Source organism: Cetorhinus maximus, chromosome 11 (assembly GCF_964194155.1).
Source record: "Cetorhinus maximus chromosome 11, sCetMax3.hap1.1, whole genome shotgun sequence".
NCBI classification, from domain to species: Eukaryota; Metazoa; Chordata; class Chondrichthyes; order Lamniformes; family Cetorhinidae; genus Cetorhinus; species Cetorhinus maximus.
This window is the reverse complement of record NC_135889.1, coordinates 113,894,791-113,914,197: the sequence shown is the minus strand read 5'-3', so window position 1 is coordinate 113,914,197 and position 19,407 is coordinate 113,894,791. Positions and strand designations below refer to the sequence as shown.

Below are 19,407 nucleotides of genomic sequence, written 5' to 3'. Positions count from 1 at the left end.
AAATACCTTGCACAAAGGGGGAAAAAAAAGCCCCAACTGTCTGAGAACTTTCTCCTGCTGCTTTTCAGACACAGGGCCGTTCGGTTTTCTTTCACAATTAATCTCCAGTCGGAGACGGCCAACCCTTGATGGGGTGAAGCATTCCATGTTCACCCTGACCCATGGTGGGCCAATCCTCATGTGCGAACCGATTCGCCTTTGCTTTCAATTGCACCCAGATGAAGCCCCATTCTCACAAAGTGGATTTTTAATAGAGTACTTACGGAGAAACGGTTCCCACTGGCAGGAGGGGTGATATCCAGGGGACACAGGTTCAAGGTAATTGGCAAAAGAGCCACAGCTGAGATGAAGAACATTTTGTTCTTATGAAGCAAGGTGTACAACTTGGATTTGCTGTCTGAAATGGTGTTGAAAGCAGATTCAAATAGTAATTTTCAAAAAGGAATTGGATAAATACTTGAAAAGGGGGGCGGGGGGGTGAAAATCAGGTCTGCGGGAAAAGGGTAGGGGAGTGGGACTAATTGGGTAGCTCTTTCAAAGAGCCAGCACAGGCACAATGGGCCGATTGGCTTTATTTTGCGCTTTATGGTCTTGTAGCTCCATGTGCATCCAAACACGGTAGCACTTAACCATCCCAGTTGCCAATGCTCCTTTGGATCACGGAACAACCTTGGTTTGTGTTGCTGAGCTACTCAACAGGGGAGCTTGTAACTTTATAACTTCTACCTTTTTTATCATGAAATGTTATCAACTATAATGCTGAGAAGATAGTTTTAGTCCTGATGAAGGGCTTGCATGATAAATTTAGGCGCTGATAAAATTGATACACATTTTTCAACATATTTAACTGATTTGGAAAAGAATGATTTTGATGGTCTTAATTTCATACAGCTTTACTGTCTAATATCCCATACAATTCATGTTATGTTGCTCTATGTATTTTGCAATGGCACAATATCAAGGGTAGAACTAATTGATGCATTTGTTATCGCAGAGACTCCCTACGGGCAAGGAGCTTTAAACAAAGCTGTTTCACTTGCTCTGGTAAGGTTAAACTTTTCCTAATCATCAACCCTTCAAGAACTATTGCACGTGTCCTAAATTCCAGAGGAAACGTCCTGGTGTTCTGATGCTGGATCTATTTGAGAAATTTTCGATGAGAATGGGCTAAAGGCAAAACAATTCATCTCCTCTTTACGAAGGTTCTCAAGCAAGCTCGCTTTGCAACCAGTGTAACGTGGCATAGATATCTGAAAACAATGGAAAGTGCGGGTGCATTTATTAATCTTCCTCTCGGTCTGTTTAATTATTCATCTAAAAAGCCAGAGGGAGCAGAGCTTGACTCACATTAACCATCTAAGTGCTTACTGGTGCCATTGCTACTTGGAGGCATTTTCCTATATTAGCTATAGAAACTACCAGAACCCTTCTGAGTGCAAACAATGCATGACACAATTGGAGATCAGCAGAGACAAAAAAAAAAGAATTTACATATATACCTGTGAAGCAAAGAGAAAGGAATTCTTGCAAATTAAAATAAACTGACAGGCAAAATCATTCCTATTTCTTTTTTTTTTAACCCACTTTGCATCCAATCCCAGTCAGCGAAATGTGACTAATGGACCTGAAGAATTCTGTAATTTAACCATTGTTCTTGAAACCTCATGCATTTATTCATCCTTTCCTCACTACATGAAGTACCGCAACAATCTACTTTTCACAGCAATGTATCCCTATATTAAAACAGTGACTATTTTAAAACTAATTCATTAGCTGTAAAGGGCTGTGGAACATCCTGAGTCGGCAATATAGTTTTATATAGGCAATATAATATAGATGCAAGTTTTCTTTTTTTTTCTGTTCTCCGTAATGTCCAGTGTTTTGATAACATTGCTTTGAGAATTCTCCAGGGTCGCTGCCACATCTATAATCTACAGGCTTTGTTCCGTTACATAACCAGGGAGGAAAAAATCAAACTAGCAGTTGTGCAGAGAAGCTTATAAAAAATTTCTTGCTGCTACACTTTCAACCTTTCAAGGAGTTCCTTCAATAACTAGCAGATCTCTCATCGCATTTTTCACAGTGAGGCAGGATATGCTAACGTGCGCATTTGATAAATAAAATAAAAACTTGCATTTGCATGGCAAGTTTTGAATCCTCAAGACATCCCAAAGCACTTAACAGCCAATGTATTTTTTTTTTAAATGCAGTCAGTATAAGCAAACACAGCAGCAAATTTAAGCACAGCACAGTCCCACAATGAGATGAACAACAGCTTAATCTGTTGAGGTGGCGGTTGGTGGCATGAACTTCCAGCTCATCTTTGCAAACATGTCATGGGATCTTTTGGTCCACCTCAATAGGCAGACTAGTTAATTATTTCAGTGAATGAAAGCACTGTTGACAGTACAGCATTCTCCTCCGGACTGCAGTGAAATATCAGCCGAGATTTTGTGCTCAAGCATGATGAGAAATTCAGCTCTCGCAGAAAGTGAGTATTATACACTAGACATTTAATACATTATACATATCATATACATTCCTGTCCCACAAAGTAAGCGAAACAGCCTTTTCATTCCAACCTGCTCATCCATCCACAATAGCAGCCTTAATCTCTCCCCATGATATAGCCTCAACCAGTTTCTTAAAAGAGTCCAGTGTCCTGACCTGTACCATTGCTCCCGAAAACCTATTACAACACTAAGTCAACCTTTGTGCAAAGAAGGAAACTATCTGGCCTAAACTTAACTTTCACATGCTTGAAACTTATGGTCTTGTCTTGAGTGCTGTGGCATTGCAAGTATTGTGGAGGGTTCTTGCTGTCTCTACCTATTAAATATTGCCACTATAAAATCCCTCTTGAAATGTATCCTTCTGTGATTGAAAAGCTTCAGCGTGTCTCACCCATTCCTCATCAGTCGCCATGAACAAATCCACTGCTCGGTGCAAAGGAAAACTTACTTCACATCCCATTGTTCCTGCTCAAGTTCCTTTTGATTTCTGCACAATTGGGGGATTTCAGTTGCACAAGTAGCTGGGGAACCATGAGGCCTGGCCCTCCTGTCTTGGAAATCATGGCTTGGGAAAGATAAATTAAAATGGACAGAGACTAGTTGAGCTTTGCTGCTACCACAATCTTCGTGTAACTAAGGGGATAGATCTTACACTGAGATGTATTCCGTGTGTCAAAGACGGAAAAGACAGTCTTGAGTCATTGACTCAGATGCCAACTGCCCCACAGTGATATTATGGTGGGAGCAGCCTTAATTGATTCGGAGTGCGACTCCCTCCCAGATCTGATTGGCCAGCAGCAGTGCAGTCCCAACAGCGTCAGGATCGAGTAGTGACCACTACTGTGATGACTGCCAGTCCCCAAGGCACAAGAGTGTCATGAAGCTGGGACTCAGAGCTGAGCCCAGTATTTTGGAAGGACCTGGCTGGAAGACCCCAGTGGAGAGGGGTATTGGAAGTTGGGGGGAAGAGGAGGGGGGGTTGGTGGGTGCGGTGCGGGTGACAGGGTTGAAAGACCATTGGGGTGCGGTGGGTTAAAGGAGGGGTAGGATCTTGCGGCGGGTTGGGGGGATGACTCTGATGGGCACTGGGGACCACCCAAAAGATGTACCCATCCTACCTGCCCAACAGTCACCCGTGCAGTGAAAGCTGCCGGGTTACCCACCTTGCCTCCACCTTCCCCCGCCACAGGTAAAGTAGCGGCAGAGGCAGAATGAGGCCCTTGATGCCTTCTCCGCCCACCATAATATTGGAGACAGATCGTGGGTGGGCGGGAAGGCAGTGGGAAGGCCCACATACTTTATTTTGTGAGAGAGCACCCACCCACGCCCTCAGCCTTTTAATTAGCCATTGAGGGAGGGGGAGGGGCTGTAAAATTCAGCCCTAACACTTTCTTTCAGAACAAACCATGTCACAAGGTGGCCTGGAAATATTCAAGATCAGGACATTGGCACCAACTGGTCATTACCAGACGTGACTTTCTCAACAGAACTCTCAGCACAACATTTCCATGTGATCGACTGATTACTTTTAAGCTCATTAACTATCCAGACATATTCCTTTCCTTCCAACCTGCCTGTTTTACTTCCTCTAATCAAACTGCCTTTCATCGTTCCTTTCCTGTAAACCCTGATCTCCTTCCTCTGGTAAACTGTAATCTCCCTTTCCCTCTCAACTCTCATCTTCCTTAGCTCAGTGTGCTGCACTTTCAGAGGATAATTAGCTGCCTAAAATCATGCGCTCGGAGATAAGTGTTTCTCTACATTCTCACAATTCCTCCTGCTGTCACCAATGGCAGCAAAATTGACTATTGCAATTACCTGTGGTGATGTCAGCTTGGCTCCACGATAATTTATGAACATTTATTTCGAGCTTCCCCTTGTTGAGGTAGATCTGTAGAACTCCGGATGCTTCGTGGAATTCATTGTACAGCAACAGACCATCCCTGTTCCAAGTGCGGAATTGGAAGCTGACAGAAAGTCCGTCCATTCGAGGCTTCCCAGGCAGCAGCAAGTAACTGCTGGAAGTCATGAATGTGACCGGAACAATATGGGGCTCCATGCAGGAAAATGTCACATTCCCCTGGAAGAAAGGGGGAGGAGAAAATAATAATATTCAAGTTACATGTTCCGACTGCTTTGTTTGAAAGGCTAATGGGGTCGCATTACTAGGCAATATGGAAACATCATCTTGAATGCGGCTTACAGAAGAAAAATGCATCATTGCTGACTGTGGCTCAATGGCTAGAAGAACTCCTGCCTATTAAGAAAATATAACTTTATCAGTGAAAGCCTTCAGAACTATTAAAAAAAAAGCATAGAAGCACTCATTTAATTTTACGGCTAGACTAGTGATAAATGGCCCCAGGGTTTCCTGGGGACTGGCATCTTGTGATGTGCCCCATTTCTTTCCATCAGGCTTCAGCTTGAAAGATTCTTACAATGCACACTGCTGGAAGTGTCAGCTAAGATTGGTGAGGACAACAGGACATCTGCGAACTTGGTGAACAATGGAGTCGGGGGTGGGGGGGGTGGTCTGTGACCTTAGCTATGGAAATCTAAGGATAGGGAAAGAAACAGAGGAACGACAGAGAAAGAAATAGGGTAAATTACAGTCAAATCAGATAAAGAAAGTGTAATAAAAGAGGGTTATTTATACACCGATAACAGTGCGCACATTAAGTTTGCAGTTATATTGCCAGCACATTCAGTGTCATTATAATTGTACCCTTCAAGACAAAGGGAGTTATTTTCAACTCTGGTATCAATTGCTACAGGCAATTTAATACTTTGTTGAAGTGCAGTCACTGTTGCAGGAAAGACAGCAACCAATTTGTGCACAGCAAGCTTCCACAGATAGTAATGTGGTAGTGATTGGATAATGGGTTTTTGTGATGTTGATTGAATAATAAGTATTGGCCAGGACACGAGGAGAATCCCCCTGCTTTTCCTCAAAATAGTGCTGTGGGTTTTTTTTTTACATCCATCCAAGAGGGCAGACAGGGCCTAGACTTAAGCTCTCACCCAAAAGATAGCATCTCTAGCAGTGCAGAACTCCCTCAGCGCCAGCTTTAATTTTTCTGTTTAAGACCTGGAGTGGGACATGAACCAACAGCATTCTCAGATTCAGAGGGAAGTGCACTGCCAACTGAGCCATGGATCATAGCCACCGGCAAGGCAATGAGTAGCTGTCAGTAAAATAAGCCATGTCTGTCAAAGTGGCCAGAGTTGGCCAAAGAAATATATCGAGAGAACTGTGAAACATGACTATAGTCATTTCGTTCTGTTCCACATAGTCTGCTTCACAGTGGCTACCTGCAATTAAAACCATGGCAACCACCCGAAGCGATCTTTTCAATTGTATCTTTGTGCTTCTTTTTAAAAAAAAAAGTAATTGAAATTATCTATTTTACAGCACTGCCCACTACAAAGTTACCCCCGCCAGGAATCAATAAAATGAGATAAAATTACAAAGCGCTTGGAGAAATGAGAGTTAGTCAGGGCTAGAGGGCCCAGATTTCCAAAAGGCAGGTCATGCTTGACCCACCTCAAAGAAATATCTGAGGATAAATTTTTTTTTAGATAAAGCTTTCGACAAGCATGATAAAAAGGCACTGCATGAATGGTTTATGACCTTTGGAATAAAAGGGAATATACTCACACAGATAGAAAAAGCTGTGAGCCATAAAACAAATGCTAAGGATAAAACAAAGGATTGAAAATATAACACATAAAATGCTGGCAACCCTCAACAGGTAAGTTGGCCTTTGAGGTGTGGGCCCATTAGCAGAACTGGAAGGTATGACAGATGAATGGCATTTAAGAAGTGAACAGAACAAGGAAAGGGAAGTAAGGAGGTGTGTGTGTGTAGTGGGGGTGGGATGGAGGAGGTGGGGTTGGTGGGTGGGGCGGAGGGGGGGTGGTAGTGGGGTGTGTGGATAAGGCTGGTGGAATGGAAGCATGAAAACCAGTGGCCCTTTGGCATGATGAAGAAAAAGGTGCCAAGGATATTGACTGCCCTCTCTGAGGCTTCCCACCCCATACACCAACCTTGGGAAAGCCAGCAGATCCAGCCAGAGACAAGTGGGAACTATAGTTAAGGTATGAAGTTATTAACCTTGCACAGCACCTTAGTTAAACCATTGTTGAAGTTATGTGTGCAGCTTTGAGCACTCCATTATAGGAAGGAGATAAGTTATGAAGAGAGACTTTAAAAGTTAGGACATTTTTATCCCAAAGCTGAAAAAACCAATGGGTGACCTGACAGAGGCCTTCAAATGTCTTGGAAGGGTCCTGATAAGGCTTTGTTTTTATTTGTTTGAGTTGAGGCAAGGCTAAAATTTATTGTCCATCCCAATTTTTTTTTTTGCAAAAATATACTTTATTCATAAAATATCTAAAAGAGCATTACAAAACATTCCAAAATGGCGATTGCAAAAAGTGCAATAATATTCAAGTTTTCCACATAGATCATGTTGCACCTTGAGGTGCTTCAATAGAATCAAAAGGACATTACAGATGTTTCAAAATGGTCATAACAGTCCAATGGTATTTAAGTTATCTACATAGATCAGGTTGCACTCTTTGGTGCTTCAATATAATTGTGGTGCATGTAATATTCAATGTGAGTCGTACAGCCTGAGGGGGTCTATACAATTCCAAGCCCCTCTGCAATATGGCTGAAAGGCCTTAGACAGTGACCTTTCCCCATTGCGCCTCTACGGTGGTTGCCCCAAGCTTTGGTCCCTTAACACGTAGTCCTGGCCCAATAGCCCTTGAGTAGGTGGCACTGCGCTGTCTAGAACTGCAGAGAGCAGTTCAGAATCAACCACATTGATGTGGGTCTGAAGTTAGATAATTCCCACTGTTCAGTGAGGTGGTAATAAGAGAATGCAAATTTAAGACAACCACAAACAATTGAAATGGAGGTCAGAAAATACTCTTACACACAGGATGGTTCCAATGTGGAATCCTTTGCCACAAACCATGGAAGTAAATTTATCCAAAAAGAAATCAAATAGTTGTGTCAACAAGGAAAACTAAAGACCATGAGGAGGAACCAGTAGGAGGTTGAGAGTAAACACAAAATCTCACATGGAGAAAAATAGACTGTCTTTTTTTCTGTGCTGTAATATTCTATTCCACCATTCTTGCTGGTCATTTGAAGCAATTTGGCCATAACAGCGCAGTATTAAACCAAGTTTTAAGATGCTCAGATAGTCTTTTTGATCCCCACTGAGCTCTTCATAAAACCTAAGCAAAACCAAGTGAACTGTTTCGAGGCAGCAGTCACTCACACCTGCATATTCAAAGTAATAAAAGTTTACTGTGAAAGAGCATGCACCGACAGAGCCTTTCTCCCACCAAGAGTCAGAACCACAAAAAGACAGCGTCGATAATATGAAAGTTGTTGCACATTGGCACAGTGGGTCCAAAAAAAACCCCACCAACTACAGTATAAGCACATGTCCATGGTGTTCATTCTGACTTTGATTGATGATGCGGAACAGACATTATCAGATCAGTCGATTCACTATAAACCTCTTCCATCATTTCCATTGAAGTCAATCAAGAGAACAATCAGTAATGGGAAGCTGAGATGATATGACTTGTGACCAATGTTGTAACATGCCTTTAAGGGATAGCAGCATGACATCAGTAGAAGGGAAGTGTGTCATAAGATCCAGTCTTAGTCTCACTTTTGCTTTTGAGCAGACCACACAATCACACAGCTATGCTGCTGATGTCTTCAATATTTCTATCCATGTATATCTGTCCTCATGTGCCCAGTCTAAATAAATGGAACCAAAACATGTTTACACAATTCCTTATGAGTGATTGGTGCTTATATCATTATAACGACATGGCATGGTACCCAGCAGCGGGGTCAAACAACCTGGCAGCAAGATTAAGTACAGGCACAGGTGGCATGAGACAACATTCAACATTTTGGTCAGAATGTAACAGAGTAGCAGTGTCGGAGAGTGTTAAAAACACAGCAGGTGACTGCACAGAAAAGCTTTGAAGTCACAGTGCCAAGACAGTGCTGAAATAAAAACTGGTAAGAAGACACATCCCTCAAGGTGAGATTGTAGCACATAGCCTGTCAGTTGTGTGAGTGGGTCAGCATATTGAGGGTTAGGTTGCAATTATAACAAATGGAGTTTCAGAAAGGCGTCCAAAAGCGGCTACAGCGACACATATTCCAGGTACTATAGAAGAAGGAAGGTCAAAGTTGTATTTTCAAAATGCCCACAAAATTCCCCAGTTTGAATTGGGATGCAGCTGATGTACTTCCCAAATTCAAAATTTTTAAACAGCATACAGAGCTATGGTTTCTTGATTCAAGTGTGTCTGAACCAAACAAGCAAGCCAATCAATTTTTGCCTATCAATTGGGAATGAAGGTCTACACAGGCTGAACACTATGGAATTAACAGCAGAAGAACTGAAGTACCCCCTGAAAATATAGACTACATTCAAAGAATAGTTCAGAATCAGGTTAAACTTGTGTATTTATCGACTAGAATTTGTGTCATTTTGACAGCAGCCTGCAGAATCCATAGACCACTCTGTCAGCAGATGCAGAGCAAAGGGTACATACTGTGATTTTTCAGATGCGTAACCAGCAGATAGAATTGTTGAGTTGGTGATCACATACACTCCCACGGAAGCGTTCCAGAAAGATCTGCTAGACAAGCCCAAAACGTATGGCATCGAAAAGCTACTCAGGGATTGATGTAAGTATGAAGCAATCCGAAAAGGTCAATGAAGCTTGCAGGTCCTAAGTGCTACCCCAATTGTTGATGTACTTACCAGAACGTAAACCTAGCAAGACATGTGGAAGGTGTGGCCTTCTGCATGCACCAAGGGAATGCCCAGCTTCAAATCAATTCTCCAAAGTATGTGGAATAAAGGGTCATTGGCAGCGGCAGTGCACTAGAGCAAAGGCTGATGCAGCTACAAAGAGCTGTGACAACTGATCCAAACAGACCTTATACAACAGGTACATTCAGGCAAGAAGGATGACCATCCAATATCCTGTCAGAGACACAAACACGAGGTGATTGACAAACCAAAAATGACAATGAGCACGATGAGTTGAAGACTGGTGAATACAGGTTTCACACTGTCAATATTATGGAAATCATAGGTACTGTCGCACCATCCAAAGTGTTTGCCAAGGTTCAAATTATCTGCCGTAAGCAGGTCGGTACCTATGCATTTTTAGCCAAGATTGATGCAGGGGCAAGGACCAAGGTATTACCTCTGCAGATTCAAAAAGGCATGTATCCACAGACATGGACGGTCATGGTGAAACCAACTGCTGTACAACTTCCAGCGTACAACAGTTCACTAACTCCATGTGCAGGATACGTAGTCCTGGAATGCAAGTACAATCAATCCTCCTGGGTGACACAGATGTTCTACACTGTGGAGGCTAAAGGCCAGTGATCGCAAGTCTACCGGCATGCTGTAGCACATATTAGTGACAATCCATGGAATCAGTCAACTCACATGGCAGATCAACCTTAGAGACTACTCCAATCGCTCAGTTCACAACCTAACGTTGAAATATCCAGAATGTTTTGACAAAATTGGCAGTTTCAAGGGAGCTGCAATATTACACTTGCAGGAGAATGCAAGTCCGTTGATTGATTTTGCACAATGCAAAAGCCAGCAGCTACAGGAAGAAATGGTGAAAGATTCCACATGACAAAAACCATCAACTCAGCATGTCCATGAAGACGTGAGGCCTTTTTGGCCTTATTCGGACGAGTTAGGCATCTCCTGGGGAGTCATGTTTAAAAGCAGGCAGATCATCATACCGGAATCTTTGCAACCTGATATTCTTCAGCAACTTCATCACTCACACATGGGCATAGATCAGATGAGAAGATTCACAAGAGAGACAGTCTATTGACACTATTGAAGTCATTGTCAAGGAGTGTGAGGCATGTCAAGAGCCTATGCCAAGTCAGCACAAAGAACCACGCATTCCACATGAAGTTCCTGCCCATCCTTGGTCCAAAATCGTATCCGACCTTTTTCATGTCCATGGCACTGAGCTCATTGTCATCATCGACTACTTTACCGAGTACCCCATTATTTGACATTGGCCCAACACGTCAAGATCAACTGTTGCTCACACTCTCAGTGCTAATTTCAGTTTATTTGGTGTGTCTAGAGGGAACATTATGGATAACAGTCCACAATTTATTGGCAAGCCATTTAAGGATGTGTGTGACAAGTGGAATATCGATCACACTACTTCTTGTTCTCATTACCCTAGCTGAACGAATGATTTACGTGGTGAAATCACAAAATTATCAAATGTAGGCCGACCATGCAAGATCTACCCCACTGTCCATCCTGCACCACCACTCCTCTGAGCCCCCTGCCCATCTTACCCACTTATCTTAAACACTTTGCTCCTCCCTGGCTTCTCAAAGTGGCTGGACCTTTAAAAGTACCTGCTAGTGCTGTAAAAATGGGGATGTGTCTTCCTTTCATCCAATTCTCCTGCACTCAACTGAGAGGGTCCCTGGACAGCTGCGCTGCGCTTTTCCCATCTGGCCCGAGTTGGCAGGTAGGGCGAGAAAGGTGTGGCCACATTTTAGTGTGAGTAAATAGGAGCGGAGTCTTAATTCGACTGTAATTGCTACTCCGCAGAAGTTATGGCCCATCATGTAATGTGTGTCTCTGCAAAGAAAAGCTTACGAGTATAAAATGACCAGGCTCAGTTTTTATCTTCACTATCTGGCTACCTCACTGATAACATTTATCCCTCAAAAAAATGATCGGGTCATTATCACATTGCTATTTATGGAAGCTTGCTCAAACTGGTAGTCACATTTCCTGCATTGTAACAGTGAATACTTTTAATAAAGTACTTTATTGGCTGTAAAGGGCTTGGGATGTGCTAATGTCATGAAAGGTGCTATAGAAATTCAAGTCTTTCTTTCACTACCTACTGCATGTAATGTGCAAATTGCAACAGCATGAACATGCCTGCGATCCCCAACAGGGCTGTATTTCCAAGGATCGCCTGTCCTGACATCTTTTGTTGCTTGTGTTGAATTTTGTTTGACAATCCCTCCTGTGAGGCACTTTGGGACATTTTGCTACTCTAAGGGCACTACATAAATGCAAGTGGCTGTTGTTATTCCACCATTATATTCCCACAGTAACTGGAAGCGGTATACGAGCCACATCACACAGTTAATTTACAAGTGTGAATGAATGGTCAGAATTAACTTGTTAGCTTGCTTTCAATGACATTCAGATGGGTTAAAGAGAATTTTCAAACCAACCTTTACTTTTCGTGGGGTCAAAACTGAAGTCTGGATCAGCTGAAACAATTTGACGTTGCATATCTGATCCCAAATCCTGAATGATCACATTTTTTCCCCCAGCAAATTAAATAAAATCAGTAGATGCCTCTTCTCCCAAAATTCTTATTTGTCATCTTTATAGTTACAGAACAATCAATAACTTAAATCAATCACTGCATGGGACCAATATTACAAAGAAGTCTTCAGTCACGCACATTGAATTACAGAAATAACAGACAGCTTGAAGTATAATGTAACGAGCCATAGCATTAAAGCATCTAAACAGCACAATAAAAGTTTATGATAGCATTCGCCAGGGGGAGAGGGAGGGTGAGAGAGAGAATGGGAGGGTGAGAGAGTGACAGTATGAGAAAGAGAGAGAGACCATGAAAGAGAGGGAGAGCATGAATGAGAGATAGATTATATCTTGATTGGTAATGGGATCAAAGGTTACGGGGAGAAGGCGGGAGAATGGGGTTGAGAAACTTATCAGTCATGATTGAATGGCGGAGCAGACTCGATGGGCCGAATGGCCTAATTTCTGCTCCTATGTCTTATGGTCTTATGGAGAGAGAGGGGTACGAGCCAAGAGAAGGACATTGGTGAGAGTGCAGTGTAAGCAAGAGAGAGAGAGGTAAATGTGCAAGAGCAGTGAGAGAGAGAACATGAGAGAGAGAGGGAAAGAGAGAAAGAGGCATGCGACAGAGAGAGAGAGAGAGACTGTGCATGAGAGAGAGTGCGTGAGTGAACACAGGAAAGAAAACAAGTGAGCAACCATTCAATTATCTGATCTCTAGATGACTCACTGGCAAAGAGGCTTGGAATATCATACCATGGTGTCCTCAGATAAGCCCTTAAAGAGAAGGGGCAATAAGAGGAAGGGTACAGGGAGGTAGATAGGGACACAATTTGGGCTGTTAGTGGTGTTGATCAGGGTACCTGCTATGCTCCTTTAATGTAGCAACTGACCTCAGGATAACCCAACCTTCAACAAGGGCTTTCAAACAGGAATAAGATGTTTTATTTGCATATGCAAATTGACTCACTCCTGCTTCCGGCATTGATCCCAGACACATACATTTTTTGTGGATGCCAATATGGCGGGTGACACACTTCTGTCTCGTAATAAGCACGCTCTTCCTACCTATCATGTTGGAGACATAGGCACCTTAAAATTCTAGGCCTGTGCATTTGAAATCCATCATGTATTGCATGAGGATAGAAATCAATATAGCATTCCCTTCCATGGGTAAAACAGGATCTTGATAGAAAGTAATAAAGCATTATCGAAGGGCTTAATTTTATTTTCTTTTCATGTTTTACTTCTGTTAATTCCTACACCATTCCTTGGTCCAAAGGTTTCCCAGTTCTGATCCCAAACTCTTCTTGAACTGGTCGCAATGGGTAAGTGGTCCAAAACTGCCTCAATAAGACTCACGGACTGGCTGCTCCTCCCTTTTTATGTAGAAGTATCTGTTGCCCCAGCCCTCCCTGTCAGCATAGTTCAATTCAGATACTGCCTTGTCACGAATCGCATGGATTAGTCACGCCAGGGCGTTTGAGCTACAATTAAAGTTATCGCGCAGCATGACAAATTTTGCAATGCACTAGGATGTGTTTAGATTCCTTTGGATCATAAGATGATATCGAAATATCTGCTAGCTGTACTCAGATTGATACAAGACTTTTACTGTATCATGGGGTTACCTAAATCGGTGATGGACACATCCGCAGCCCCAATGCTGACCTTTGGCCTGGGCAGGGGTACAAAATTCTTGGCAGCAATTCTGATAATGTGACACTTATGAAGTGCACATCCAGCAGAGAGGTGGAATAATATAATTTATGCAACCTAGCATGACAACTCTTCATGACAACTGTAACTAATAGTCAGAAAATCAAACATAGTTGATTAACATTTTAATGGGTGATCAATCATAATAATTAAATTCTGTTGCAGCACGCGACCATGTACCTCTGAAATCTTTGGTGGCTGACATTTTGCCATCAATCACAGCAGATGCTGTCTAAAGATATGGGAGTGAAAAGAAGATAAAACTGATACAGAAGAGAAGTGCGCAATGCTTAACAAGCAAATGACTGATTAATGGCGACAATCACTTACAGAATGAGCAATTGCTGAAGACTTACTCTTCACAGATTTGGAAGGCCAACTTGGATATAAATAGTGCTTTTACGGTAGTAAAACATTCCAAGACAATTCACAGAGTCACTATCAAAATAAAAACTTGACACTGATCCACATGAAGAGATGTTAGGATAGGTGGCCTTAAGCTTGGTCAAAGAGGTAGGTTTTTAGGAGCACCCTAAAAGGAGAAGAGCGAAAGAGAGAGGGAGAGATTTAGGGAGGGCGTTCCACTTTTCGACTCCAGGGGCAGGATTTTACGCGTCGGCGAGCGGGGGTGGGGCCTGCTCACCGATGCATAAAATGACGCGCGGTGATGTCGGGGGGAACTCCTGATGTCACCGCGCCCCATTTTAATTTTCAGGAAGGCGGGGGCACAGCAAAATCAGCTGCGCGCCCGCCGACCTGTCAATGGCCAATTGAGGCCATTGACAGGGTCAATTAAGTAATTAAAGGACCTGCATGTCCAACCTTAAGGTTGGTGGGCAGGCCATGAGCCCCGGCGCAAACTAGAAAAAACATGAAACCTCATCCACGGGCGGGATGAGGTTTCATGAAGGCATTTAAAAATTTTAATAAAGGTTTTGTAAAATTATGGACATGACCCAACTCATGTAACATTGTCGCATGAGGGGACATGTTAGGGAAATTTAATTTTTCTATTTTTATCTTTTTTACATTTACAGCCAATCTCCCTGAGGCTGCACTTAGCCTCAGGGAGATCAGTGCGCTCTTTCGTACACGTGCACGAAAGAACGCACTCTCGATTTTGGGATTCCCCCCGCCCGCACAGGGAGCACATAAAATGGCGGTGCGCCTCCGATCGGGGGCACCGATCAGAAGCGCGCCTGTACGCGCCCACCCTTCAACTTCCCCCCCAATGGGGGGAATATTCAGCCCCAGGAAGCAGAAGGCACTCCTATCAATGGGGAACAATTAAAATTGGGATGTTCAAGGTACCCAAGTTGAAGCAACACAAATCATTTGTGACCACATAAATAGGAGGAGACAGTGGCATAGTGGTAATATCACTGGACGCTTAATCCAATACAACAGGCTACTGATATGGGCTCAAATCCCACCATGGAAGCTGGTGGAATTTAAGTTCAATTAATAAAAACAAATTCATTGCCCATCCCTAATTTCCCTTAGAAGGTGATGGTGGGCTGCCATCTTGAAATTCTGTAGTTCCTGTGGTTGCAGTGATTCGCTTCAGCTGGAATGGATTTCTTTTTATTTATTCATTCAGGGGATGTGGGCTTCGCTGGCTAGGCCAGCATTTATTGCCCATCCCTAATTGGAGGCTGGGTCGTTAAGTACATTGAATGTTGAGATACACAGGTTTTTAATCAGTAAGGGAATCAAGGGTTATGGGGAAAAGGCAGGAAAGTGGAGTTGAGGATTATCAGAACAGCCATGATCTCATTGAATGACAGAGCAAACTTGATGAGCTGAATGGCCTACTGCTGCTCCTACGTCTTATTGCCTTACTACCCTAACATTACCCTAAAATGTACATTACCCTAAAATGTACAATTTTGGACCAAGGCAAACCATAGTCCAAACCATCAAAATGTACTCCATGCTGCAGTAGTGAGATATTTTTCTGTTTCCACATCAGCTAGCTTGCATGCGTTAGCGAAATTAGAGTCAGTTTTCACTGTCGGCCCATATCAATTTGGAGCTGTGTTTCTTTTATTAGTCATTTGGGGTGTGAGCATTGCTGGCAAGGCCAGCATTTATTGCCCAAACCTAATTGCCCGAGGGAAATTGGTGATGAGCTACCTTCTTGAATCGCTGCAGTTCATCTAGTGTAGCTACACCCTCAGTGCTGTTAGGGAGGGATTTCCAAGTTTTTGACCTGGCAACAGTGAAGGATCGGTGATATAGTCAGGATGGTATATGACTTGGAGTTGGTGTTTCCATGCCCTTGTCCTTCTTGGTGGTAGAGACTACATTTTTGGAAGATACTGTTGAAGGAGCCTTAGCAAGTTGCACAATGCATCTTGTGGATGGTATTCACTGTTGCCACTGTGTACCAGCAGTAGAGAGAATGGATTGTTTAAGGTGGTGGATGGAGTGCCACTCAAGGAGCCTGCTTTGTCTTGGATGGTGTTGAGCATCTTGAATATTGTTGGAGCTTTACCCATCCAGGCCAGTGGAGAGTATTCCATCACACTCCTGGCTTGTGCCTCATAGATAGTTGACACGCTTTGGGGAGTCAGGAGGTGGGTTACTCACTGCTGAATTCTCAGCCTGTGACCTGCTAGTGTAGCCACAGTATTTATATGGCTGGTCCAGTACAGTTTCTGGTCAATAGCAAGCCCTAGGATGTCATTGGTGGAGAATTCAGCGATGGAAATGCTGTTGAACATTAAAAGGAGAAAGCTATGTCCTCTCAATTGAATTATCCAGTGATTTTTTTCTCCGGAATCAAACTAAGACTATTATGCTAAAAGAAGCCACCTTCTCCCAAGCATCAGTAGGCTGGCTGATCACATAGGAGATAACGTATCTAGGATTTGCCTAATTGAGATTATATAAAACAAAATGTATCTGTTTTCCATCAAACTCTATCAATTAAACATTCAGCTGTCTCTGATTTCACCCTGATAAGTTCTGTAGGCCACAGTTTAATTTTTAATTCAATGCCGCAGATAAACAGCTTCTCTAGTTCTGAATTTAACAAGTTAACTTACCACAATGTGTATCTGAGGTTTGCGTCTCTTGGCCAGATCAATAATATTCACTCCGTTGTAATAGAGATTCTCAATGCAGCCATGAAAGTTCTTCCTCAGGAAAGTCACTGATTTGCCTGGAACTGGAATCCCTCCAAAGCTGAGCTTTGATAGACAAGAGAACAGATAAAGAGATCATTACACTTACAAAGGAGAAGGGGGAAAACAAAACAATGTGGCAAGGAATCAAGATTTAAATGTGTTCAGATCAATAACAAACATTTTGTGCTTTAATGATGCAAAGCAAGCTTTTGTCCTTTGTTCATGTGTGTTGCTTGTACCATTGTCAAAATTTTGCATCCCAAACACCAACCTGAAGCAATGTCCAAGTGGGTCCCTTGAGAGGACACCAAAACAAAGTCTCCTTCAGCACTACCTCAAAATTGCCAACTGTCTCTGAAAATCACAAGTGCTCATAACATGGCAGGTGGCATAACAATAATGTGCAGTTAACAGTAACAATGCCTCACCTAACTCTGCTCATTCTGCCCTCAAAGCGGAGAACTCTGCATTCCCACAATTCTGGTCTCTTGTGCAAGTCAGTTTCCTTCCTAACCACCACCGTCCCCCCCCCACCCCCTCGCCCCCCCACATCTTTAATAGCCATGTTTGCAGCTGCCTTCGCAGCTCCTCACCTCTCTTGCCTTCTCTTAAAACCTACTCTTTGACTAAATGTTTGGTCACCTATCCTAATACATACGTGCCTTGGTGTCAAATTTTGTCTGATCATCTTTCCAAGAAGCTTCTTGGGACATTTTATTAGGTTAAAGAGTTGACGCATGCCAATAGGTGTGACAGGGCATTTCCCTCTCCAAAAGCATTGGTAATCCTAGTGTGACCAATCTTCCCTTTGTCCAAAACCTTTGGTAGATTTGATGTAGCTCTGGTCACTATGCCTGTTTTGTCTGGGAAAAATATGTTGACTGATTCAACTGGTTTCTGTTATACTCATTGTCATGGACAATTCAAACGTGCACTTAGAAATGTACCTGCATCTAGATGTTCCAAGTTTGCAGGAAAGCTCCACACCATCATGGTTGTGCAAACACATTATGTTTATAACTTTTATATTAAAATTACTGCAATAATGATGTGACACAAGGAAAAACTGATACAAAAAACGTTCTCATGATGTGGTTGACAAGGCAATATTTATTGGCTGTTTCATGTTGCTCTAAGTCTATTGAGAATCAACTATGTAATGCGAGGCTGGAGTCACATGTAGGTCACTCAGGTAGGGGTAACAGTCATTCTTCCTTTCCTTTTCTGTCCTCCAATTCCTTGCTCACCCCTTTTTCCAACCTCCTTTACTCCATCTTTATTTCAACTATTTGGCTTACTTCTCCCTCAGCACTCTTGAAACTCATGTTGTCTATAAACTCCATCATTGTCTCCCTGGACCCTCTCCCCTCCCAGCTTATAACCTCCTCAAGCTATTGCTTTCTAACATCACAAACTGATCTCTATCCTCCAGCATCATCCCTACCTCCTAAAAGTTAAAAGCACCTCTCCCGTGGAAAAAAGTTAAACCTCGCTATCCTCTAAGTGAATGATCACCTCTGATACTTCCTTCATCATCAAAGTCTTAGAATGCATCATTTCACAACTATATAGTTATCTCTCTGTTGATTCCCTGTTTGAGAGTCTGTATTAGGTTATGGCTTCATTCACATGCTTGTCAATGGCGTCTTTGGTGACTGTGGTCTGGGTTCTTAACTCTGATCATCCCCCGTGAACCTTCCTCTGTTTTTGATAATGTCGATCCTTTTACCCTCTTCAGAAACTGAACTGGACTAGCCATATAAATAATGTGGCTACAAGAGCAGGTCAGAGGCTCGGAATCCTGCAATGAGTAACTCACCTCCTGACTCACCAAAGCCTGTCCACCATTTACAAGGGACAAGTCAGGAGTGTGATGGAATACTCTCCACTTGCCTGGATGAGTGTAGCTCCCACAACACTCAAGAAGCTTGACATCATCCAGGACAAAGGAGCCCACTTGACTGGCACCACATCCACAAACATATACTCCCTCCACCACCGACGCACTATAGCAGCAGTGTATACCATCTACAAGATGCACTGCAGGGATTTACCAAGTCACCTAAGACAGCACCTTCCAAACCCACGACCACTACCATCTAGGATTTCAAGGGCAGCAGATATGTGGGAGCACTACCACCTGGAAGTTCCCCTCCAAGTCATTCACCATCCTGACTTGGAAATATATCGCCGTTCCTTCACTGTTGCTAGGTCAAAATCCTGGAATTCCCTTCCGAACAGCACTGTGGGTGTACCTACGCCACATGGACTGCAGCGATTCAAGAAGGCAGCTCACCACCACCTTCTCAAGAGCAATTAGGGATGGGCAATCAGTGCTGGCCCAGCCAGCAAAGCTCACATCTCGTGGATGAATAATTTTTAAAAATGCGATGTTTCTTTTGCCATCCACTTTCATGACCTGGCTCTATACTTGATCTATTCATACCTGTCCCAATGAGGACACTACAAATCCTTTGATGGTTTTTCCTTCCATCCCCATAGAATGACCTCTGACATCATCCTTTATTAAATGTTTCTTGGATGCATTATGTCCCATCATCCAAAAGCACACGGTCAGGCTTCATATGCACGCTGATGACTCACACCAATGCCGCCTCACTTGATTTCAAAGCTCTA

General features: G+C 43.0%; 1 protein-coding gene across 1 annotated transcript in view; it reads right to left on the bottom strand.

Annotated features, from left to right (window-relative positions):
• LOC144686837 (contactin-associated protein-like 5) overlaps positions 1–19,407 on the bottom strand; it is a 1,126,003-nt gene that overhangs the window by 558,319 nt on the left and 548,277 nt on the right. The window contains exons 7-8 of the mRNA XM_078552607.1: positions 16,690–16,833; positions 4,332–4,593 (exon numbers count right to left, since the gene is read on the bottom strand). Coding sequence (XP_078408733.1) covers positions 4,332–4,593; positions 16,690–16,833 — 406 coding nt within the window. The remainder of the gene's footprint in view (positions 1–4,331; positions 4,594–16,689; positions 16,834–19,407) is intronic.